The sequence below is a fragment of the Hibiscus syriacus genome, unplaced genomic scaffold (genome assembly GCF_006381635.1).
Source record: "Hibiscus syriacus cultivar Baekdansim isolate YM2019G1 unplaced genomic scaffold, ASM638163v2 tig00117005_pilon, whole genome shotgun sequence".
In the NCBI taxonomy this organism is placed as follows: domain Eukaryota; kingdom Viridiplantae; phylum Streptophyta; class Magnoliopsida; order Malvales; family Malvaceae; genus Hibiscus; species Hibiscus syriacus.
Genome location: NW_024063519.1, coordinates 2,436,787 through 2,462,747, shown reverse-complemented (window position 1 = coordinate 2,462,747; position 25,961 = coordinate 2,436,787). Strand labels below are relative to the sequence as shown.

Genomic DNA, 25,961 nt, shown 5'->3' with positions numbered 1-25,961 from the left:
ATACACCAACTAAATTGATGCTAACATCCCCCACTGAATAGTGGCCCAAACTAAAAGAGTACGGGCACACTAATAAACTTTAGAGATTGATTTGCCAGTTTAATACATAACCTTAGAGATAAAATTTGTTTATAGATTGTAGCTTTGCACAACTAGTGGTATGAACAGCTTAATTGGGTGCTTATGATAAATCAAATATAAATTCAGGATTTGCGGAGACCCTTCAGATAATGCAGCGAAGAATACAGGCAATGGTGAAGAGACAACGGTATTATATTCTTATTATTAATTTCTTTTTTTTATTAATTGTTTGATGAAAGGAAACTTTGATTATTCGATGTTTTCATAAATAAATATATTTCCTATTTTTAATTTGAAGGAATAATAACAAAATTTTGATATATAAAATTAAAATTTATAAAAAGGAAGGACATGGCAGCTTAGACTTGATTTTATAGTTCTATATTATCCAAAAAAAAATTAAGAGGAATTTGGTAAAAGGCAGTCAGCTAATAATTAATTGATTTTGTATTATTTCAGATGGAAGGCCTCGGCTGGTGCTTGATGGGTGTTGCAGAAGCAGGAGATGTTTTCTTTCACAGTTTCGGTCTTTAACATAAGATGTGTTTTTGAATTGAAATACTGAAAGAGTAATATTTCCATTTTCCCATAAAGCAAAGGCTCTTTCCAAACTCTTTTATTAAAATAAAATATAATTTCAGTTTACGTTACAAATTTAAGGAGTTACAAAATCTAAACTCTAACTGACTACAACTCTCACCGCTAGCACTGTCACCTTATTAGAGCATAATTTTTGTTTGTCTTGATACAATTTTTAGTGCTAAAAATATATCTCTAAATACAATTTGATACTTAAATAACTTCTTTTGTTAATAATAATTGTCTAACATGTCACGCATATAAAATTTCAACAATTATTTGTTTAAAAACTTAATATTATAATTTAAAACAAACCAAAAAATCTACAAATTTTACATCTTCCGCCGTCGAGCGGTCACTGTTGGCATGTGGTTGTCACCGTCACTGTTGGTATCATCGGAACCGTCTCACCACCGTAACTAAAACTCAATTCCCCACCCACCATGAAATTGCATCGGTCGTCATGAAAAACACAACGAAAGGGTTGTTAGATTTTTAGGTTTTTTCTTTTTGTTTTCTGGCCTTTTTGACTGCTACAAGTCGTTCGTACGTTACACGACTGTCAACGTTGAGTTCCTCGTCCTACTCCGAACAAAACCTTACCAGTGGTGACCCTTTGTCATCGGTGGTAGGGAATAGGAGGGAGAAGGACGACGCAGGGGTAGGGGTTTTGATTTTGGCCTAATACCAAAATAAGTGCCCAAACTATACCGCTTTTCCCAAATAGGTGCTTAAACTATTTTTTGACTAATCCAGGTGTCTAACGTTACAAACATTACCCATTTAGGTTCTTGGACCGTCAACAACGTTAATTTCTCCCTTAAGTGACACGTTTCACAATCTGGTATTTTGAAATTTATTTTTTAAAATATTATTATATTTATATTAAAAAAACACTAATTTTAACCCCAAATCCTAATCTTAATCTGCCGCCGTACTTTCCGATCATGACCACCACCACTAACATAATTAACTATATCTCATGGACCAATTATATTCATTCATGCATGTACCAAATATCAATGGGTTCCGAAAAACATATAAAGGGTAGTAGAGTATTACTTTGATTTCTGTGCCATATCAATTGACCATTTAAACCCCATTCGATCACTCTCGAACTTGAATTCAACATCCAACAATTCCTCGAATACAAAGTAATCGAATTTACGTCAGAAACTGAATTTAATTTAGAAACCATATTGAATCCGAAGGTAAATCTCTGAAAAACGGCTTACCGGGTGCAAATTTGACAAAACGGACTTTGGATTCGGACTTAGGACGTTGAAAAACATAAAATAGGCTTTTTGAAAATTTTAACTTTTTCGGTCAAAGTCACAAGTCAACACAGTCAACTCTGATCAAAGTCAACGGATCAGGTCAAGTCAATGGGTTGGGTCAAAGGGGTTCGGGTCGGGGAGGCAGGTCAGTTATGTTCAAACCGGGTTGACTAGTTTGGGTCGGTCCAGATCGGTTGGACCGGTCTAGAAGCTTCCAGGGCATGGAAAGAAGCCCACACGTATTGCCGGCGTGTGGCAGCGCTTGGGGTGGCGACGGAGGTTGGGATGGTCGGTCGACCCTGTTTCAACACTAACCTTAATTGATTCAAATCAACCTTAATTATCAGCCATAACAGAGTAAAACAATTGAAAACCGGTTTAGCCTTAACGGCGAACGGCGGTGGCAATAGCAGAAGAGCAATGGTCCTTACCGGGTTTTGGTCGCACAATGATGGAGAAGCCAATAGTAGCGCACTGCCAGCAGAATCGACCGAAATTAGAGAATTCACGGCGGCCGACTTGAGTTTTCGTTGATGCTTTGATCATCGATTCATGGCTGACGGCAGCATTTCACGGCATGAGGGTGGTCGGGTTTTGATCATCGTTCGACGATGAATCTATTGGTGGCAGTGGCTCGAGCTGAGGTGGCCGCACGGCAACGAATTTGGTCGATAAAAAGGGTCGACGAAAATTGGGTTAACTGATGGGGGAGGGGGGAATTTATTTTTCGCTTGTATAAAAATGGTAAAATTTAGGTTTAAGTCCCTGAATTTTCTAAAACTTCCTAAAAGGTCTGTCAACATTGAAATTTTACAATTTAGTCATCAATTTCTCCCTTGATACAACTATAATTCGAAACTTTATATTATAAAATTTTGTCCCTAAATCGGGATGTGACATTTTTATAATATTTAATCGTTTAATAATTTAAATATACATAATTATATTAGAAAGAAACAAAAAGTTTGCAAGAAGATGGAAAGGTAATATTGGATTCCTCGAACCTGGATGAGATTTTGGTTCTGTCAAGGTGACCATCTTTCTTCTTACAGAAATGGATTTATATGCTCATTAATTATGAAAATATTAAAAATACCACATAGAATCAATGGATGTTAATCTTATTGGTTAAGTGGAAGGAGCTTGGTTCCCTAGTTATGGGGTTTGAGTCGTGAAGAACTCTCCTGTTTAGGTGATTGACTCTGAGTGGCGATTTGTTCACCGAATATCTTATATTTGGTGGGGGGAAAAATTGCTGTGAACCATAGAAAGTTGGGATCCAAAAGGTGAGCCTTTGAATTGATTGTTCAGCACTTTTTTTTTCTTTCCTTTTTGTTATTTATTGTTCCTTTAACCTCCCTTTGTGGAAAGGGACTGCGCGGATATTTTGGAAGTAAAGCTTGTATAAGAAGGTCGCTGGGGAAGGATAGTGACTTCCACTATGAATGGCTTCAATGTGAAGTACATGAAATGAGGACTTGCTAGCTTACCCATTATTCTCCCTCCTTAAAACGACATACAATATAGAAAACATACATATTCTCTTTTGAACCATATATGATATATCAAATCTTTATTTTTTTATGGAATAAAAATGATGGAATGTTAATTTTTACCGAATATGATGCATCTTCTGAAATCGAGTTCTTAAGTAAATTTATTGGAATTGCCTGCTACTTCCATGCATCAGCATTGCATCAGTTGCCCGTTGAAATGATTAATCATGAACTGCATTCTTTAATCTAGTCAAATTTTCGTTTTTGATCTTGCCAAGGGTCATCGTGCGGAATGTATGGCTAAAGTTTTTGCCACCTTTGCAGAAGAATAGTCAACATTTCCCTTAAGAGCATATTTTACACAATTATGGAAGAAAAACGATCAGCTGCTTACATCAATAGCTGTATTGATGTATGTGAAATGTAAGAGATCCAGATTCATAAATTGTTAGTGCTTATCGATTCTGTATTATATCTTGTAGTGTTTCACTTTCTGTATTGATATAAGCGATATCTTCCCTAGCTTATTTTCCAAGTTAAAAATAACTCGTTGTGTTCTCTAAATCCCATTTCCCAACTACCCTCCATATCCACCATCTTTGGTTAGCTTCTAATTATTTCTTTCTCACTATTAGCTCAATAGATTTTCATCAGCTTTTGAGACTGATGCGACGTTCCCATGTTACTGTATATGTTTTAGAGAAACATTGGCATGCAATAACTAATAAGTATTATTACCATTTGATTAGTGCACTAATCTTTTTGATATAGTAATTCACAGTATTAAAGTCCTGGTGTCCTACTCCTACATGGTAAAAGAGTAAGTTTGTTCGTGTCCTTAGTCTTCCTGTTAGTTTAAAAGTATGTTAGTACTGAGATAAGCTTTTAGGGTTTCAATGGATATTGATTCGAATCTTGTTTTTGTATCCTCCACTCGTAGACTGTAAACATATGTAGAACCACGTAAACTCTATACCATTTGTTAATCATAACTGGCTTTTCCTGTGCTGCAGATATGTGATATGGCTTGGAATCCTGATTCAAATAATGAGAAAGCCGAAACCAAGGAGATGGACATTAGAAATCTGTCGTCATCTCAGTTTCACGTTCACAGTGAATCCAATCTTCACAAGGTGGCGGTTCCGCCTAAGCAAAACCTGTTCCAGGAATTCAAATCCACCATGAAAGAAACATTATTTGCTGATGACCCTCTGCGTGCCTTCAAGGACCAACCCAGTTCTCGAAAGTTCATCCTCGGAATCCAGGCAATCTTCCCCATTCTTGAATGGGGAAGGAGTTACACCTGGAGAAAATTTCGTGGTGATATCATAGCAGGACTCACTATTGCCAGTCTCTGCATTCCTCAGGTTCTAGATACGATATACTCCATTAACATATACACAAACATTTATTTTCCTTATTTAACTATTCGATTAAATTACTTTGAAAAACAGGACATTGGTTATGCAAAGCTAGCAAACTTGGATCCGCAGTATGGATTATGTAAGTTTCTTTCTATGTTACTTATATTTATCTTACATTGCTAATATAGCTTTTTCTTGAAGTATTTTTTTATGAGTAATATTCTTATTGGTCCATAACAGACTCCAGTTTTGTTCCTCCATTGATTTATGCTTTCATGGGAAGTTCAAGAGATATCGCCATTGGACCAGTCGCAGTGGTATCTCTTTTATTAGGGACCATGCTTTCAGATGAGATGGACCCTAAAGAAAACAAAGCCGAGTATCTGCGGCTTGCATTTACTGCTACCTTTTTTGCAGGCGTCACTCAAGCAACTCTCGGTGTTCTTAGGTACTACTTGTATGTATTTCACTCATGGATAGCTTCTACATCCGCCCATAATATATACTATACACATTTCTGATAACTTTGTGTTACGTTACTAAATTGATTAGGTTGGGCTTCTTGATTGATTTCCTGTCCCATGCTGCCATCGTGGGTTTTATGGCTGGAGCTGCCGTCACAATTGCCCTTCAACAGCTTAAGGGACTTCTGGGTATAAAAGATTTCACAAAGAACCCAGATATTGTTTCTGTAATGCAATCTGTATGGGGCAACATTGATCAAGTAAGCACTTCTCTCTCTGTATAACTTCTTTTCCAACAAAAAAACATTCCACGGTTACTACATTTATACGGTACTACACATTTTTCAGTGGAACTGGCAGACAATAGTCATTGGTGTTTGCTTTTTATCCTTCCTCTTGTTCGCGAAATACATTGTAAGAGATCCTAAGTATATCCAACGCTCTTATTTCTAGGCTTGTAACCATTTGCCAACTTTCACGTGCTTTGATTTGTGAAATAGGGAAAAAAGAACAGGAAATTCTTCTGGGTGCCTGCTATAGCTCCTCTGATATCTGTTATTCTCACCACCTTCTTCGTTTTTATAACGCGTGCAGATAAGCAAGGAGTTGCCATTGTAAGCATTTCCTCCCTTTAATTGTACAATATTGTAATCTTAGTTCAAAGGATGGCAAAAATTGTAATGGCTACTGAAAACCCACTGTTCTTTCATCTTTGCAGGTGAAGCACATTAAGCAAGGAATCAATCCCACATCTGCGAATCAAATTTACTTCAGTGGTGAATATCTTAAAAAAGGTATAAAGATCGGTGTCGTTGCTGGTATGATAGCATTGACGGTAAGCCATTTTTTTTTATCCATCTCCAATAAACCTAGAAACAAAACCAATTATGACATTGCATCTAAATTAATAGCCCCCTTTGACGTCCATTTTCTTTTTCTTGGGTCGATTTAATAGGAAGCTGCCGCCATTGGAAGAACTTTTGCTTCAATGAAAGAGTATCAAATAGATGGAAACAAAGAAATGATGGCAATGGGAGCTATGAATATCGTTGGTTCAATGACTTCCTGCTATGTTGCCACGGGTGAGAACGGAGACAACACATGTTGAGTCACATGATCATATATGTATATCTGTAACTGATGTTATTATACCTTTGTTACTTGCTGCAGGTTCATTTTCTCGATCTGCAGTAAATTTCATGGCAGGGTGCGAGACAGCGGTCTCTAATGTCGTTATGTCCTGTGTTGTGTTTTTAACCCTGGAATTCATAACACCTCTTTTCAAGTACACCCCAAATACCATCCTCGCTGCTATCATTATAAATGCCGTGATTGGGCTTTTTGATGTTCCGGCAGCAATTTTGATATGGAAGATTGATAAATTTGATTTCGTTGCATGCCTGGGAGCCTTTCTTGGAGTCGTCTTTCAGTCGGTTGAGATCGGCCTCCTAATTGCTGTAAGAAGTTAGATGTCCAGTCCAGTACCTAAACATGCTTGAAATCAATTATAAATACTCTGTTTTATATGTTTGATATAAATCTGCTATCGCCATGGCAGGTCATAATATCCTTTGCTAAAATCCTCTTACAAGCTACTAGGCCTCGAACCGCTCTTCTTGGTAAGATCCCCAGTAGTACTGTGTATCGAAATATCCAACAATATCCTGAAGCAACCAGAGTTCCTGGTGTTTTGATCGTTAGTGTTGATTCTGCTATTTACTTTTCCAACGCTGGCTATGTCAGGGAGAGGTATACATATATTCTTCTTACCCAATTTCTCTCATGGATAGGTTTCATTCTTCCTAGTCAAGTTTCAATTAGATTTTGAGATGCTCCTAGTAAAACATTGTACGTTGCAGGATATTGAGATGGTTAATGGATGAAGAAGAGCAAGTAAAAGCTGCTTGCCAACCAGCAATCCAGTTTTTGATAATTGAGACGTCGCGTAAGAATCCATTAAGTATTTCTTCTCAAGCTTTATTGTACCTTATGTCTTTGTTAGTCAGTTTGCAGTTTTAAGCTCACTTTTTTCTTTCTTTCTTTCTAATTTCTTGTGGGTTAGCTGTAACTGACATTGATACCAGTGGCATCCATGCCATGGAAGAACTACACAAGAGTCTTCAGAAAAAGAATGTCCAGGTAAATAAACAAATGATGATTCAATACATATAAGCTAACCTTACTTGAGAATAACAAAGTCTAGGTTTTAATTAGTATACCTGCATGGCATTTGTTGAACAGCTGGTTCTGGCAAATCCTGCACCCGTGGTAATTGAAAAGCTCCACTCGTCGAAATTCACTGATATAATCGGCGACCACAGGATCTTCCTAACTGTTGCAGATGCCGTGTCATCGTGTTCTCCGAAATGGGTGGAGGAAGAAGTTTGAATTAATGCACGATAGCAAAATGTGCATGTAGAAGAAGGGAAGGATCCAAGGTGTAATTTAATAATGAGGGTGTCAATTAGGAAACTGAATGTATAATAATATAATATGTTTATAGATTTGCTAAAAGAAATGTAATGGAATCCGAAGTTGTATCTGGATAGTTTCAAGAGTTTGTTAACATGGGGAATCAGTTATATAAACCGATTCTCTATGTGGCAGGGATAACCAGGTTAATAATTGTGGGAAATGGAATGAACATAGACATCAGGTGCAGCCAGATTCATTAAGCAGTCAACCCACGTTTAGATGTTATGAAGACGTGGCCACAGAGGATAAGGTTATGGTAATAGTGTCCCCAGTTTTCCAATTTTCAAAAGACACCTCGCTTGAAAACTGGTTTATTTAATTCCAGATAGTGAACCAGCGTTATCAACATTCAACAGCCTGAGGACATTGCTCTTTGCTTCTTCATATTTTTAACTTGGAACGTAAGTTTAATTCTTTCCCTAATTGATGTTTTCCCCTTTTTCTTAAAGTAATATATAAACCAAATAAAAAAAAAGAATTTACAAGATTTGAAAAAAAAGGACTTATAAAATTTTATTTAAATTAGATAAATTAAATCTAAAAAAAATAGATGAAGCCGTTCATTCAATGACCCTATGGCCATGGGTTCTTTGGATGGAAAGAAGCCAATGGCTTATGTGAAGCTGTCCAGGATTTGAACATGAAACAAAGCCCAGTTGAGCCCACCTAAGATGGGCAATGGACCATTGCAAACACCATAGATGTGCAAAAGGAAGAGAAGGGAAGCATCCTCAACATTCAGTTGATATTACAAAAAATCAGACACAAGCAATGGCTCTACTCCCATCTCTCCGTACTGTTGCCACTCGTTTTTACAGGCCAACAAAACCGCCTCCAAAACTAATCCTTTCCTCTCTTTTGTTCCCTAAAAAACTTTCTTCTCTCCCCCCTAGAACCCAACCACTTAAACCCCTTTCCTCCACTCGCCAAGGTTATTCGTCTTCTCTGATTCCCTCCCTCAAATTTCATTTTTTCCTCTCATTTTCACTTCCATATTTAATTGCCCATTTCACCCCCCCCTTTTTTCCATTGCAGAGACTACTTTTGTTTCCAACAACGATGAGCGCTTGGTGGGTTTGGGTTCAGTGAACCAGGACGATTCAATTCAGGCCCAGAGCTCGACCAGCACCATTGCAGCCATTGTCACTTCTTTAGGCGGCCCTCCTGCTGCCGTCGGCATTGTTCGTTTGTCTGGTCCCACCGCTGTCGATATCGCTGGCCGTGTCTTTTTCCCGGCCAAAAAGATGAAGAATAAGAAGAGAATCGATTCAGGTTCGGATTCTTGGAGGCCCGCAAGTCATGTTGTTGAGTATGGCGTTGTTTTGGATTCTCAGGGAAAAGTAGTTGATGAGGTATAACTTTTTTGTTCGATGTTTGTGTTTTTTCGTTATTGGAATTGGAGCATGGGGTGTGGATTGTAAAGTTGGATTTTTTTTAGGTTTTAGCTGTGCCGATGCTGGCTCCAAAATCATATACTCGTGAAGATGTGGTTGAGCTTCAGTGCCATGGGAGTGAAGTGTGTCTGCGTCGAGTGTTGATGCTTTGTTTAGAAGCTGGAGCTAGGCTTGCTGAACCAGGTTGCGTTTAGGTTATGTAAAACTTTCTGTGGTGGCTCTTCAACTCTTAGATAACAATTAAATTAATTGAAATCTTCAAGTCTAGTTGCTCAGAGTGCCATGCCCTAGCATTTTTTTTTTGTATCTTTTAATTAAAAAAATGTCCCTAATCCATTGTGTTGCTTCCTTCTCCTGTTTTTAGGCGAATTTACCCTCCGTGCATTCTTAAATGGTCGCTTAGATCTTTCACAAGCTGAAAATGTTGGAAAACTAATTTCAGCTAAGTCTGTTGCTGCCGCTGATGCAGCTTTGGCAGGAATTCAGGCATGTTCATCTTTGCATTCTGTTTTTCTAACTATCTTGTTGTTTTCTCCATCTTTTTTATTACCTTTAAATTTGCTTATAATTCTTCCAATCAAGGATCGGTTGGCAGTGTGATTAACAACTTTGATGTGCTTGACTGTCTGACAGGGGGGCTTTTCTACTTTAGTCAGTTCTTTGCGAGGACGGTGCATTGAGTTGATTACTGAGATAGAGGCTCGTTTAGATTTTGACGATGAGATGCCACCACTCGATATCAACCTAATTATGAATAGAATCCATGCCATGTCTCAGGATTTAGAGCATGCATTGGAGACCGCCAATTATGACAAACTTCTGCAATCAGGGTTGCAGGTAAAATCTATTACCACACAAGATCTTTGAAAGCGTGATTTCGGTTGCAGAAAGCGGGTTCTTGTTTAGAATTCACATTTTTACTCCCCAGACATATTATAAGCGTAACAGAGCAGTTCCCAACTTTTTGATCATTCAGTTGGATTATTTATATCTTCCTGTCATTATGGTTCTTTGGTAGTAAGATAGATAAAGTTTTAGTCTTTACATGTTTGTAGACAGGCTGTGCATCTTATGTTTAAGATATGTATCAATGATGCAGTCGCCTCCATTTCCAAAATCTTGCAGATAGCAATTGTAGGACGTCCGAATGTTGGGAAGTCAAGCCTCCTTAATATCTGGAGCAAAGTACGTTGTTTTGCATGATTTATATGAGTGAACATCTCTCAGTTTTGATGTCTGTGTTACATCATCAAAACAATTTGTTTGACTGATGAACTGGCAAGTCCTTTTATTTGGGCACTGGTTCTTTCACATAGAAATGACATAGCATCTAGTTCATCCCCGTGTCTTGCTTTTAGCGTGCAGAGTGACAGGGCAATAGTTACAGAGATTGCAGGAACCACTAGGGATGTGGTGGAAGCCAGTGTTAGTGTTGCTGGTGTCCCTGTAACGCTTCTTGATACTGCAGGCATCAGGGAAACTGATGATATTGTAGAGAAGATCGGTAAAAGTTTTCTCCTTGCCTGACTAATTCCAAAAATACCTTGATTTATAAGCATCAAATAGGAGTTCCAAGTTGATTATTTTGCTAGCTGGTGATTTTTAATAGGAAAATCGATTCCTATAAATATATATTCGACTAAGTTGCCAGTCTCTTGAACGCACACATAATGGAAAATTTCTCACTGGAAATGCTATGGTTTATGTTGGCAATAATGCCATGCAAGATTTTAGTTTTTCGCTGGGTGAAGAAACTTATATTTAGTTTTGCACTGTAGCAAATAGTAAATGCTTCAAGATTTAGTTGTAGTGTCTTCAGAGTTCAACTGTTCATGTATATTATTTGAACAGTTTTATTCGCAATATGTAGTTAATTTTATGCTTTATGGTTCTCTTAATATGTCAGTAATTACTTAGATTTGTACGATAACATTGTTCTAGGTGTGGAAAGATCTGAAGCCGTTGCTATGGGTGCTGATGTCATCATAATGACAGTGAGTGCAATTGATGGATGGACTATGGAAGATACTAAACTTCTTGAGAGGATTCAATCCAATAAGGTAAGCTATCGGCATTGCGATTAATATCAACCTATCTTTGAGAACATACTGAAACCGGGTGTTTTCAGGGATCAACATCCATTCCAATGATTCTAGTAATCAATAAAATAGACTGTGCTTCATCTGCATGCTCTGATTGGGTCGATAGAGAGACCAAGTCTTTCGGTAAGCATGTCTTTACATGTGCCATCACAGGTCAAGGGATTCACGATTTGGAGAAATCAATCTTAGAGATCGTTGGCCTAAACAAGATCCCCACTGGGGGACGGAGATGGACTGTTAACCAGGTTAGCATTTTTAAAACTCTTTTTTCTTGCTTTTAGACGACCCTAGTTCATATCCATTTCTGGCTATGGAATACTAATTTCATGGGGTGTCTCAGAGACAATGTGAACAGCTGATGCGAGCCAAGGAGGCTCTTGTAAGATTGATATCGACGATAAAGGAGGAGCTGCCTCTGGACTTTTGGACAATTGATTTAAAAGAGGCTGCATTGGCTCTTGGCCAGATAGGTGGAGAAGACATTTCCGAGGAGATTTTATCCAACATCTTTGACAAGTTCTGTATTGGTAAATAGTTCTTTTTGAAAATACACAAATTTTTGTTATTGTTCTATCTTACTGCATTTCTAGACAGTTAAATTTCCGAGGAGTTTTGTTTTTTTCTTTGTTTCTTTAACCAAATGAACAAATCTTTAAAGATCAAGGGTCCTTGGGTGGCACACCCGTCTCAATTTTTATTTGGTGTAGAATTATTTTTAATTAAAAGTAAAAAACATAGTTAAATCCCAAAATTTAAAAGCATATATTGAATATATTTGTAGAAACCGATGAAAATCAGGCTAGTTTTCTCAGTATTTCATTCCATTTAAACTTACAAAGCAAGTCCTTTTATAGACTATCTCCTAAAGTTTACTCCTACTTGAGACTCCTAAAAGTCTACACAATACATTTAAGTTTGAAACTAAAGATAATGTTAATCGTATCTAACCAAAAGCTACTAGAAATAACAAACCCAAAACTACCTAGAATTATCTACAACACAATATTAATTTAAGGTTGTCTGAAAATAAAATATTAATTTAAGCAGTTATTCACAGAGTTTTAAAAAACGGTCCGCGATCGCGATTTCGGTCGCGATATAACGGTTTCGCCGCCGTCCGAGTTACCCACGACGGTTGCAATAGCGCCCGTGACAGCCGCAATCACGGTAAATCCGATATAATCAAAAAAGTGACCGCAAACACGATTTGAAACCCTAGTTATTCGTATCAAATAAACAGTCCTTGACCATGAGCATAAGCGTGATTATAGTTGAAATTGAAATTTTGTTTCAAGGTCCTTAGAAATGAATACGTATTGACTTGCTGGATCACTTTCTCCTTTCTCACTAGTTTTTCAGAACACTTTCTTTATCCATAAGAGAGAGAGTTTTACTTTAATGGAAATGGAAACCACTATAAAACAGGAGCTCAGTGCAATTACAATATCACATATATTTATCGTTCATAATTGATTAATACAAGTCATCATGTTCTATGCCGTTAATAAATCCTATTTGGCAAAAAGGGTGAGAAAAAAATTATGAAAAGCTTAAAGCAATTATTTTGTTCAGGGCAGTAACCTATTAAAAATTATAAAAAAAAAATTGTTTTAGCAATTTTTTGTTCTTAATCTTATTCAGCGTAGGCTTTTGGATGAAGGCAATAAACATTTTCAAGGGTCTAAGCAAATAGAGTAAACTTTAGAATGAAAATGGAATTACAGGAGAAAAATAAAACAAGGAAGTATAATCATAACTTATTATAACCATCAAATCCAAGAATAAAGCAAAAATAAAATTACACAGAGATATAACAAATAGAACTAAGTAGCATGGTAAAGAGGATAAAGGAAGAAGATGACAGTGAGCAAGTCCCAGACAAGGACGGCGAGGGTGCATGTTTAGCAACTTCACCTGCAGGTGTCGTTGTTTTTTCTGGCCCTGAAAGTGGGATCGGAGATTCACTCGATGGAGGAGGGTTAACTGCTGTCGTTGCAGGGAAAATATGGGTCACATTGAAATAAGTGATAACAAAAAAACAAAACTTGTATATAATAGCAGGTGACCTTTTAAGTTGCATTTGGAGATAGGAGGTGCCGAAACTTGACAAGCTGAAGGCAAAGCAGCAGCCTTCGTAAGATTTATATCGACACCCAAATCAACACTGCTTTTAAGGGCTTCACAAATGCATTCAGCGTTGATTCCCACAACTATTTCAAACCCACAACAACATGCAACTGTTGGTTTGTCTTCGGTGCCGACTCCGCTCAAAAACGGGATACAATCTATCATATCATATATAATAGTTGAACAACTCTCCGATGGAGATAATGATGGCGATACCTCAGCCTTTGCCACTGTAATCAAAACCATTAAAATACAAATGGCAGCAATCCTAGATTTCATTTTCCAGGTGTTTGATACTATAGGGAAAAATAGGTTGATCTCAAGAATTGAAAGTTTAAGATTGAAGTTTTAGAGAACAAAAAGGTGTTGTAAATAAATATTTGAAGTCGAGGATAACGTTTTAATTTTAAAATTTAATTGGATAAGGAATTGATGATAATAAAAGATTTAAACTGAATTTTCTGTTGGTATTTTAAAAATATTTTTATTTTAAATTTTAATCTTATTATTTTATAATTCCAATAGTTATCTCGAAAAACATTTTTAAAAAAGATTGCAACCGGAGAGTATAAAGATTTTATCATATATTGGAATTTTATGTTTTGATTTTTAAAAGTTTATGGTGCCAGCTCTTAAGGGTTAAAAACAAACCTTTTGATATTGAAATCGCATATAGATATTCTGAAAATATAATACATTCTAATTGTTTGAAGGTGAGATCTCATAGACTCAACTAAATAAATATATTAAAAAAATTAACTCGTATAAAATTATAAATATTTTTTCATAACTTTAGAAGAATTTAAAGCTTTTAGAAAAATTAAAATATTTTAATTATAATTCAATAATAAAATTAAAAATTATTACCTTTTGATTAATGAGAGGTAGTAATCAGTAAGTTAAACTACACATCTAGCTTTCGGCTTCCAGTATACCACTTCGTTGTTGCAGAAAGTCCTCCTGCAGTAGATGATGAACTTCAGTGGGCGGAACTTGAAATACCCTGAGGCCGAAAGGCAAGCTCCATGCAATTCTACCCAAGCCATCAGCAAGTCTATTGCGTTCACGGGGAACAAATTTGAAAGACAAGCACCAATCACGATCAAGAAGGCAATCCAAGTGAGTAGACATAGCCGAAGCACCACGAAAGTCTGACTCCCTACGAACCACAGCTAGGGACTTCCTGTTGTCCGTTTCAATTATAATATCTCTAAAATGATCTCCCACGCAACCTTCAATCCTTCGTAGAAGTCCCATAATTCAGCGTCCAGCACCGAACAACAGCCAATGAATTTAGAATACCCGACAATCCACTCTCCCAAATGATTTCGTAGAGCACCACCACATGTTGACATCATTTTAAAATATTTAATAGGTCTAAGACATCATTTTATTTTAACCTTCGGTATCAATTATTATACGCACTACTAAAGCTACCAACTTTTATTAAACATATCAAGTTTTTTTTTTTTTTTATAAAGGTGTAGGTTGCATGGGCCGTAAAGAAATAAAAATGAGCAAATGAGTTATGAGATTGATTTTTTTTTGCATGAAACACTATTCCATTCATTAGAAATTACGGTTATTCGATTAAAATCTCAGATCTACTATAAATTTGTTCGATTAAAAATATTTGTGATAATTGAAAATTCAAAGAAAAATAAAATTAATATGTAACAAAAAATAAAATTAAATTGAAATTGAAATAATTTAAACAAATCGGAAAATGAATGGGTTGCCTAACGACGTTAAACAAAGTGCTTTATGGGAGTAAACCCATTTTATTTTTCGATTTGTTTAAATTATTTCAATTTCAATTTTAATTTAATTTAATTTTTTGTTACATATTAATTTTATTTTTCTTTGATTTTTCATTTATCACAAACATTTTTAATCGAACAAATTTGTAGTAGATATGAGACTTTTGATCGAATAACCGTAATTTCCAACGACTGGAATGGTGTTTCATGCAAAAATAATTAATCTCATTCCAGCAGTGCGGCACACGTTAACAAAGCTCCCCCAACCCGACGCAAGTTAACATAATCCATTTGTCCATTTTTTATTTCTTTGCCGCCTATATACCCTACATCTTTATTAAAAAAAATCAAAAAGTTGGTATGTTTAGTAAATAGTTTAGTATATTTAGAATCACCCTTATTATAATATTTTTTAAAACTATTAATGACTAAAATAAATGAAATATTCAAACTCTAAATTTGTTTTTCTTTTTCTTCATTACTAATTGATAGGCGACGACATCAGTTTTTGTATTATTTGTCGTCGCATGTATTTTTTTTTCTTATCTTACATCTTTGTTTTTTAATAGCTTTGTATTTATGACATATTTTCGGTCATTTGACTATTATTTTAGTTTTTTTTTCTTAGGGTTTAATTTGATATCGTCACGACTGATCAAGATAACACTTATTCGTTATCATGTTGATTTTCCTAGCTTTGAACTCTCATATTGGAGTTGCATACGCGATTTGCGTTTGTGAATAGTTATTTCACGTCACTCGGCTTTGATTTGCGGTTTGTTTGAGGTCTTTCAGTAGCTTGATACCCTTTTGTGGTTCGTTTGCTAATGTGTCAGACTTGTTCGTATCTATTTGTTGTTTGAGTTTTTCTAGTTAAATTTTTAACATTTTCATTGTATGATTCTTGTGCGATATTAAGTGGCTAGTTTTTGTGTTAATGATTATAAAAAAGTACCATGTATTTATTTTATGTTTGTGATTGCAAACTTTCATTCTAATTTTATATATTTTCTTTTCTTAATAAAACTAACAACTTTTATAAAAAAAATATTCAAACATAAATAATCATTTGCATAGTTTAACCGGCACTTAATTAATACCAAACACTACTTAATTTCATTCAACAAATGGCACAAATTAATACCAAAACACAACTTAATTTCATTTAACAAATAACACAAATTCTACATAAAAAACAAATAACACAAATTGATACCAAAACACAACTTAAACCAAATACACTTTAGTAATGACATAAATAGATATCCAAAATACAATTATTCAAAAGTTTAAACAATAAATAATAAATTTTAAAAATGAAAATGAAAAAATGATATATTTTAGAGACCAAATCAAACATTAAATTAAAAGCCACACATCGTGTTTTAATTCATTGGAGAGTTCCATTTGAGATTTTCTTTAAAATAAATAGAAAAGACTGAATCATTTAACAGAGAATAGTATTGATTTATAAAAAAAATTAACATTATGGGCTTATATAATAAGGTTGTATTAATTCACACATTTCACTCCAACATCAACTTATTTGATTGTTCAAGCCGTCTAACACTGGAGGCATGGCGTTTGCCAAGAGTGCGGTGCTTTTCATCTTTACAATGTCCATTTGGGGCATCTCCATGGGAACCATTCATTGGGTGGGCGGCTTCCTCGGTTGGACCACAATCGCCGTAGGCTTGCCACTCGATTACAAACTCTGGACAGCAACCAGGAACTTCCATGTTGGCGATGTTGTTAGTACGTGAAGGATTTCTCACCTAAACTCGTCCTTTAAATCTACTGTTTTTCTACAGTATTACGTATTATCATAAACCAAGTTGATTTCTGTTTTTTCACTTCAGTTTTCAAGTACAACAAAAATTGCAGTGATGTGGTCCGTGTGACTCACCAGAATTACAACTCATGCAATGCAACATCTCCGATTGCGTTCTACTCATCGGGTTCCGACACCATCAACCTAACAAAGCCAGGCCACTATTACTTCATTTGCAGTCTCCAGGGCCGTTGTCTCGCCGGCCAAAAGGTTAACTTCGAGGCGACTCTACCTCCACCACACTTTTCGTCTTCGGCGTCGGTTGTTCAGTTACCAAAGTCAAGTTCCGTGTTGGGTGAAGCATTGGATACCGTGGAACCAATGCCCGGCAGTGCTCCCGGTCTGAAACCATTTGACTTCTGCTTGTCTCTCGTTGTCATCGCGTTCGTGGTGGGTGTTACTGGAATTTGCACTTACGACATGGTTGAGTTCCTTGTTTACAAGTGAATTTGTATCAACATATGCCACCAATCTTCTGCTAATAAATATTGTTAAAATTGTTTAAGCTGATATTTGAATTGAAAAACACTGAGATGTTAATCTTTCTCCTTTTAATTGACCAAAGAGTGCTTGAATTCAACGTCTTCTGCTATTTTTCGTATAATTTAGCTCAATTAGCTTTGCTTTATTGAAAGGATTAAAGAAGAAAAATCATTAATTCAATTATTAAAACTATAAAATTTAAAAATAATAGTTTTAGAACTAATTATTGAGTTAACAAATTGTGAAATTCTCTATAATTGTTTTCAACTTCCCGGAGAACAAGATTGGTGTACTCAAGTAGAAACGCGTACTTTTCTTGGGGTAAAATTAAAGATCATGATTCTCATTAGCCCCTTTTTATTTTTTTCAATTCGACTCTTATATTAGTTATCAATTTAGTTCATTATCGTTAACCTTTTAAAAATTAATTGTGTGTTTAATTAAATAGGTGGATGTAATGCAGTTGTTAAATGCAAAGCGCCATATTCATATATAAAATTATGAAATGAGTACAAAATTGGTTGTGAAAGTTGGGATTGGATGAAAATTCTCTTAAACGAGAAGGGTCATTAGAGGAGAGTTGGTAACGTCCAAAAATTACAAGTAGGGGGAGTCGAAAACAACAAAGGGCAATCAATGGGAGAAAACAACATGCCAGTGATTGATAGATGGACCGACAATGACCGTAAACCTTGCAATTTGTGATTTTTAATTATTTAGTCAATTGGGTGTACAAGTGGTCATTGGTGTTTTAGCTTCCCAGACCACCTCCTGTTATCATGGATGAATGAGAGAGTAGAGTCAATTATTCCCAATATATTTTTGAAATTTTATTTTCTTTCATCTAATATATCGTCCGAATTTATTGCTTTATAACCGAATGTATTAAAGTTATCTTCATTTCATTCTATAGCATTTTTTAAAAATCAGGTTCTTCATCAACCCTCTCAAACCAATAGAGAGAACCAAATGAATCTGCAAATCTTTACTAGCAAAAGATGAGGGGATATTATAGGGAAAACCGAAGTAGATATTTCATTTTTTTTGGTATGTCCAAAACTTGTACCATTAGCGTTACAAAGCTAAGATAGATTCCTTTTAGTAGCACGGAAATTGGGCGGCAGTGATTAATATAGCTAAACGGCGGCAACCGTCTCACCTTTGGCGGAGACACTGGATCTTGCAACAGATGAAGCGGCGGCACATTTCTCTATCTTCTCGTCTTGGTTCATCCGCTGTTGCCTGCACTCTAGGCTACAGAATGCACTATCACCCCTGCAATTAAACAACAGTGATTTAGCTTGGATTTTCCGATCAAATAAATGTCTAAAATTAAGCCTGATTTTTGTAGTTAATAAGAATGAATTAAGGGATTCAATCCAATTATTAAAATATTCGCATCTTCTACTAAATTATTAAAAAAAAAAAGAGAAGACGACGACGAACTCCCGAGATTGTTAAAGAGATGTTGAGAATATTAACAGGCATGCAATAACAAATAAACAAGAGAACTGAAGAAGAGTCCTTGTAAGCAACTTGAAATTCCTTCTTCACTAGCAAAATGAAAAATCAGATCAGAACTGCAAACAAAAAGCGCACTTTTTCCTTTGAAAAAGAAACAAACAAACAAGTAAGCCCCCAGAAAACAGTGCTGAATTAAAATAATTAATAAAAGTATTTATTTATTCCACAAAAACCAGGCAATTGAAAGTTTCTGGCATCAGTAATCTAGATTTGGGACTTGGTCAATAAATTCATATAAGAAGTTGAGATTTAAGATTCGAACTTTGTTCTTACTTTTTTTTGTCTGTTAATATTCAATACACAAAATTATATACTTTTAATCAAAACATGCCGTGGCAAATGAAAAGGGAGCGATGAAGAAGCAGGACGTAGTTTAAGGGAAGAAAAATTACATGTACATGTAAATATCACGTCCGGGAACAAGGCGACGTCTGCAAAGGCCGCAAGACCTTAAGAAATGAGGGGTTTCCATGAAATCAGCTGAATGTCTTCTATGAACTCTAGGTAACACCGTCGCCAACAACCGCTGATCTAACCCTCCCCCATCACCGCCACTTCCACCACCATTAGCCTGTATCTGTGGACCCCAAACGCCACCGGGAAGGCCAGCGTCCTGTTTCGGGTGGTTTTTTAAAGGGTTATTGTGTGGATCAGACGGCGGAGCTTCAACGCCGGTAGTGTTTAGATCAAAAGTGATCTCTGACAAGCTTGTTGTTCTCTTCATTGGTAGCCTCGGCCTGGGTCTCTTCCCTGACATCATGTTCTTTGTTTCGTTATTTTCTTTACTCCTCGAAATGGAAAAGCTTTGAGAGAACAACTGTGTGATAGAGAGGACAGACAAGTGAAGACGTGGAGATGACCAGATGGGGGCAGATAAAAAAGAAGAGCCAGAAACCCAGGAGTGAATCTAAGCCCTTCGTTTCTTTCACTTATATTTTCTATCTTTTCCTACTTTATGGTATTTACATCATTGGCATTGCGAATCCACGCCATACTGTATATTTAATTATATTTTATCATGTAAATTATATGGTTAACTTAAGATTAAGGATGAGTATGAGATTTGAATCTAAATTAATCGGGTTGATTTTTTTAAATTGGGTTCGCATTGTGTCGGTCGGGTTTTTTTAAATTTAATATTCGGGTCAGGTTTAGGGTAAAAAATATATGACCCAACTCAACTTGAAAAAATATAATTTTACATTTTATATTTAAGAATAATCACAATAATATACTTACATATTGTTTTTTCAATTAAATTACTATTTTTATTAAATAAAAATAATATTTTTTTATTATTTCGGGTCGGATTCAAGTTGGGTGGAAGATATATATTTTTTGAATCGAGTGAAAGGTGTAAAATTTTTAAGTCAGATCAAATTAACCGAAAGCCGACCGATGCCCTCCGCTACAATAATGCTTCCGATTGAATTAAAGGTGAAACAACAAACAATATTATATAAAATTTAAAGTTGATATTACTCTTGGGTCATCTCTTTCACTATTCCTTTGGTGAAAGAAAACTTTTATAATTGAATGGTACTAACTAATTTAGTTAAGTGGTTAAAGTTGTTATTATTCTTAGAGTCATTGTTTCAAGCATTAACGACTATAATAGAGTGATTAAGCATTTACTAGGGATGGTAAACGGGCGGGTCGGATGTGGATACCCCCTCTCCCATCCCCATCCCCATCCTCATACCCACCTAATATTTTTCAATCCACCACTCATGATGGGTACAAATTTTCAAATCTACACTCGCCCACGTGGGTACATTCTCAAATCTATCCCCACACCCACTACCCATTAGTGACGTACCCGTCTAGACCCGCCTGAAAGCAAACTTAAGTTATATATAAGCAACAAACATAAAAAAAACATGTCCATTAAGAAACATAATAAAATAATCCAAGGATTATTTGAGTTAAATGTTAATATAGATCTTAAAGTACATAAAACACCATAATAAAATACATAATTAAAGTTTATAAACAAAAATGACAAACGCATAATGTTTTTGTTCTTTGGCACAACATTCTAAAATTTCAGGCAATATTTGTGACATCTGATACTCCAGTATTACGATCATCATTCTCTATTTCCTCCAATTGAGAGCGCTCCAATTTAAATTCACTACTATCTACATATATAATAGAAAGTGGGCGGGCGGGCAGATATTTAGCTGGGCAGGCGGATGTGGGGCAGGCGGATGCGGGCCGGATAATGTCTCAAACCCATTACCCGCCCACTACCCGTGACAGGTATCACTTTCTAAATCCACACCCGCCTACTACCCGCTAAAATTATACCCATCTCCGCCCCAATTGGAGCGGGTGCGATGCGGAATCCATAAAATTGTACCCGTTTGCCATCCCTAGCATTTACTGTCAAATAATTGAGAGAATTTAGAACATATACTACTTTTTAATCACTTTAGGTTAATAAAAGAATAATAATAATACAATTTTTTATATATTATTTATAAACAAAATATGATAGATTATTAATATATAATTAAATAACGATGTACACAATTATAAACAGTTATACTTAAAACATTAATCCATAAAAAAAATAAGTTACTCTAAATTCTCCCGTCACAGCTTAGTTTTATCTGGTTTTAAATGACAATTATATTGGGACACCTCATCTTGAGATTTTATTCTTCTTATTTGGATGAGAGAGTTTCGGAACCTCCCTAATTAGGAAGTGAGTTATCTAAGCAAAGATGGATGAAAAATACTGGTGTTTTTTATCCAAAATCACCCAAACAATCAATAATTATCTGTCAGACACCCTTTCTCCAAATATTATCGATCTATTACCATTTTTAACAAAGTGATAATAAAGTGTGTTTCAGGATCCGCACCTTGCAGACGTGGACAGAAGACGCGGATCTTGAAGCGCATCTTCCTAGAGTTCTGTCCGAGATGGCGTCACGGTGGAAAAGCGTGGATTGTAATCCACGCCTTCACGGGGAATTTAACACGTGGTAGAAGGCATTGATCAATATCGTCCAACCGCCCGTCCCCCTCCCCTCCCTCCTATAAATACCCTCTCATACAACACTCAAACCACACCAAGACTATAACCATTTTGTGGATATCGTATACCGACTTACAACCGTATTGAAGGTTTATGAATTTGAGTTCCCCCGATAAGTAATGAGAAAGACCCAGATGAGATTCAGAATTGGCTTCCGATTGTACCAGATCTGTCCTTATTGAGGGAGACAGGTCGTCCAAAATCCACTCAAATTCATTATGATATGGATATTCGAGAGACGTCCAAAAAAAACAAAAGATGTGGCCATTATAGAAACCTAGGCCACAATAGGAAAAAAATGCACATCTCTTTTATCATCAGGTAACCGTTGAGCATCACAATGTAATTATAGTTTCTAAAATCTCAGTTTGTGTTATTTCATTTTCTTTTACTTTCAATCAATATCATTTGAGCATCAACAAGTAATGAGCCACTAAAGTGAAAATTAAATAAAAACATTACAAACTAAATAGTAAAAACAATTAAAACAATTAAATACAAACATTACAATTCAAACAACTAAATTAATAATAACATTAGGAAACAAAATAAATAAGAAGTTCATAATTCATTACATTTGCTGATAAACAACTAGATAAAAACATTACAAACTAAACAAGTCTATCGATGTTTGTGTCTTGAATGTGTTCCATAGGGCGACGATTGTCTATTTCGATGAGGGTTTCTTCGTATAACTTGTTCTTCCTCCTCACTCTCATCATTATCTTCATCAGCAGCAACATTATTAGTTATATTTTGTTGATGAGAGACGAATGATGATGTAGCACCTCCATAGAATAAGGACCTTGGAGGTGTCACTCATCATACCGCTCATAAAAAACTGTAAAAACTACGAAAATATCGACATCGATGATTACGATCCATATTGAGCCGGATGTGTCTGTATAATATCCGCCAGGAGGTGTCATAAAACCCTACGGTGGTGGCATCTAAATTGGTTGTGGTGGCGTCTGAACCGACTGTGATGGCATCTGAAATGGTTGTGGTGCCATCTGAAACGGCTACGATGCCATCAGAACCGGTAATGTACCCATGTATAGTGGCGGGCTGGAAATATAAACCAGTGTAGACGGTGGCTACTGTGATGGTTTCGATACTACAATTGAGGATGATCCAGAAGTGCCTGCTCTCCATTCACGATTCGATTCAGAGGATGATGATGTTGTGACGATGGACACTTTTATTGATGCCAATGAATGCTCCTGCCTCGCGCTTACTCAAAAAGTAGGAATGACTTCTCGTTCGTGTTGAACCGCTTATAATAGTCACCCACAACCAAATAATTATTCACATAAATCGACTCCCTAGTGGGAATGCATCCACGCCGATCGTCCTGGATCATTATACATTCTTTATGCTTCAGTAGCCAGTTGATATCTTTTTTTCCCCGTCTATCGACATTATGTATATTGTTGAGATTCTCAGGTGCTTCAGGAATGTGTTGTACGAAACCAAATTGGTCAAGCACGCGATTAATAGGATGTCACTCCACAATAGCATAACATATCAGAGGGACCACCACCATCCATACATCTAATGAGCCACTCAAGTGAGGTGGGATGCAAAGCCTCATTTCTTGAGTAGAATAAGGAGTTCATTCAAACTAAAACAAATATATATAATTCTATCAAAATAATATTCTAATTATAAAATGATAATTAAAGGTAAATAATAAAATTTAAATACATACTTCTATACTAGCCTTCTGATCAATGAGTATCCGAATTTCTTCTAATTCATCTGGTATATCACGATGATCTTTCCTTATACATGACCACCTATTCAATGTAAAAAAATTATTTCATTATATACTCAAAAATATTATTTATATACAAACTTCAGTATTGAAATTACCTCAACAATAACGGGAAGAATGAAGTGTTATTCACGACCGGTTATAAAAAGGGCATGCAATACCACACCCATGATTGGAGAATGAGACATCTACCGATAGCATTTTTCGATAATCAATTACCCGTCACATTTCTCTATATAGAGATGCCAAAACTGTAGAGCCCCAACTGAGTCTGTCGACAATGTGAAAATCTTCGAGGCGACGTAACCACATACAATAAACTTGGTTGCGATATTTATTGGCATCAAGATCCCTTCTATGAGTTGTAATATGCAAGCCTGGCAAATATTTTAGCCTGTTCATTGGAATAGTCTTCACTTAAATGTTAAAAATTTGTAGCCAACCATGATAATGATATTCGACCACCGTTAAAATTAGACGGAATACCTCCAAGATACTTCTCGCACAAGGAATGCAAATTACCATCCGCCACACCAAAAATAACATCCCCATCTGGCGAAAGCCCCAAAAGTATGGAAACATCCTCCAACGTAATAGTGCACTCCCCACACGGAAGATGGAATGTGTGTGTGTGTCTAGTCTCCACCTCTCAATCAATGTAGAAATAAAGTTGGATTCAATGTTACAGTGCTCTTCATATTTCGCTATGTAACCGAATCCAGCCTCAGCTAAATACGGCCAGACACAACTCGATATCTCTAACTTAGCATTGCGAATAAATATATATCTAATATAAGATCGTTCCCCTAATTAAATAAATAATATACAAATTAAAATATAAACTACTACTACAAAATAAATAAATAAATTACAATAATTAAAATAACACAATTTAAAATTGTTATCGTATCAACAAAATGACTCGAGGTATGATTATCATCTAAACGCAACAACACACCTTTCATTTTATAACTGCAAAAAGTAATAAGAAATTAGTAAATTAAATAATAATTAAATAATAAACTATTAAATTATTATAATATAATAAAAAATTATAACTTATAAAAAATGATAGTAAAACGTACTTAAAGTTTGCTACAAGAATTGATAAGGAATATAATAAAAAAAATTGGTGTGGTTTGAGTATTGTATGAGAGGATATTTTTAGGGGGGACGGACTATTGGCTGGTATTAAAGGTAATTTAATGGAAGGCACGAATGCTTCGGCCACGTGTCAAATTCCCCGTGAAGGCTCATATTAAAATTTGCGTGAATTAAAATATGCTCTTTTTCATTGTGGCGCCAACTCGGACAGAACCTTAAGAATGTGCGCTTCATGATTCGCGCCTTCCGTCTACGTCTCAAGGCACATATCTTGAAACACACTTTATTATCACTCTGTTAGAATGAGTGTTAGATCGGTAATATTTGGAGAAAGAGTGTTGACAGGTAATTATTGATTGTTTGGGTGAATTTTAGGTAAAAACGCTAAAAATATTTGCCATACATATATTTGTGGGTAGTTAAGCCCTACGACAGCCTAATTTAAGAATAAGATAATGCGCAATCTAAAATGTTATAAAAGAACATAATATTTTCGATTGGCCGTAACTTAAAATGTTAACTTTTTAACTTCTTCGGTTGAACAAAAAATGTTGTGAAGAATACAACATTTTTGGTTGCCTATCTAAAATGTTACGAAGAAGATTTACAACTGAAAAAAATTAAGAAAAAATAACATTTTAGGCAACACTCAACCGAAAATATTAATATTTTATAATATTTTAGGTCACACTCAACCGAAAATGTTAATTTTTTATAATATTTTAAGTTACGTCTTTCTTTAACTTTAAATTAGATTACATTCCCAGAGAATTCCACATATTTTTGTTCTAAATATACTTACCATATACGTAAATGGAAAACAATCATTGTAAATCCATCTCTTTTTGAAAGGGTAAATTATCCCATTAGTTGCTTAACGTTAGTTAAAATATTGATTTGGTTATTAAGCTTTAACCCACATTGATTTAAGTACTAAACTTTCGACAATGGAATGGCGTGGTTGTTTCTTCTCTGTGTTTTTATTGAAAATTATCAACTCCTTTGATTCTTGCTATCAGTCAATTGTTGATATAATCATTTGTTTTCTATTTTTTTTATAAAAAAATATCAACTTTT

The 25,961-nt window shown here is 35.5% G+C and overlaps 5 protein-coding genes across 9 annotated transcripts; 3 read left to right on the top strand and 2 right to left on the bottom strand.

The window, feature by feature from the left end:
* The first annotated feature begins 3,927 nt into the window (after positions 1-3,927).
* On the top strand, positions 3,928-8,205 carry LOC120195129 (sulfate transporter 1.2-like). Of its 5 annotated transcripts, XR_005523031.1 has the most exons (15): positions 3,931-4,120; positions 4,447-4,800; positions 4,888-4,936; positions 5,038-5,254; positions 5,350-5,521; positions 5,610-5,675; positions 5,762-5,875; positions 5,980-6,096; positions 6,217-6,343; positions 6,432-6,718; positions 6,820-7,010; positions 7,121-7,206; positions 7,324-7,400; positions 7,503-7,986; positions 8,062-8,205. XR_005523031.1 is itself a non-coding variant. In XM_039197229.1 (14 exons), exons 2-14 carry the CDS (start codon positions 4,456-4,458, stop codon positions 7,647-7,649), a joined length of 1,995 nt encoding a protein of 664 aa, XP_039053160.1. In that variant the 5' UTR covers positions 3,928-4,035; positions 4,447-4,455; the 3' UTR covers positions 7,650-8,091. The 5 variants fall into 5 exon arrangements, 4 of the variants coding, with proteins under 4 accessions (XP_039053160.1, XP_039053157.1, XP_039053158.1 ...); XM_039197229.1 differs by having other exon boundaries at positions 3,928-4,035; positions 7,503-8,091; XM_039197226.1 differs by having other exon boundaries at positions 7,503-8,091.
* A 167-nt stretch (positions 8,206-8,372) lies between these two features.
* LOC120195130 (tRNA modification GTPase MnmE-like) lies at positions 8,373-11,808 on the top strand. Its single transcript, XM_039197231.1, has 10 exons — positions 8,373-8,667; positions 8,772-9,088; positions 9,175-9,313; positions 9,495-9,616; positions 9,764-9,967; positions 10,256-10,315; positions 10,496-10,634; positions 11,072-11,190; positions 11,259-11,477; positions 11,573-11,808. Exons 1-10 carry the CDS (start codon positions 8,415-8,417, stop codon positions 11,765-11,767), a joined length of 1,767 nt encoding a protein of 588 aa, XP_039053162.1. The 5' UTR covers positions 8,373-8,414; the 3' UTR covers positions 11,768-11,808.
* Positions 11,809-14,271: 2,463 nt separating this feature from the next.
* On the bottom strand, positions 14,272-14,616 carry LOC120195062. The gene has a single exon (XM_039197187.1). The coding sequence runs from the start codon at positions 14,614-14,616 to the stop codon at positions 14,272-14,274; it is 345 nt and encodes a 114-aa protein (XP_039053118.1).
* Positions 14,617-16,677: 2,061 nt separating this feature from the next.
* On the top strand, positions 16,678-17,397 carry LOC120195061 (mavicyanin-like). Its single transcript, XM_039197186.1, has 2 exons — positions 16,678-16,874; positions 16,979-17,397. The coding sequence occupies exons 1-2, from the start codon at positions 16,697-16,699 to the stop codon at positions 17,395-17,397; spliced, it is 597 nt and encodes a 198-aa protein (XP_039053117.1). The 5' UTR covers positions 16,678-16,696.
* A 1,123-nt stretch (positions 17,398-18,520) lies between these two features.
* Positions 18,521-19,843, bottom strand: LOC120194897 (FCS-Like Zinc finger 6-like). Its single transcript, XM_039197071.1, has 2 exons — positions 19,350-19,843; positions 18,521-18,708 (listed from the first exon to the last, which is right to left on the bottom strand). The coding sequence occupies exons 1-2, from the start codon at positions 19,715-19,717 to the stop codon at positions 18,570-18,572; spliced, it is 507 nt and encodes a 168-aa protein (XP_039053002.1). The 5' UTR covers positions 19,718-19,843; the 3' UTR covers positions 18,521-18,569.
* Between the last annotated feature and the right edge of the window lie 6,118 nt (positions 19,844-25,961).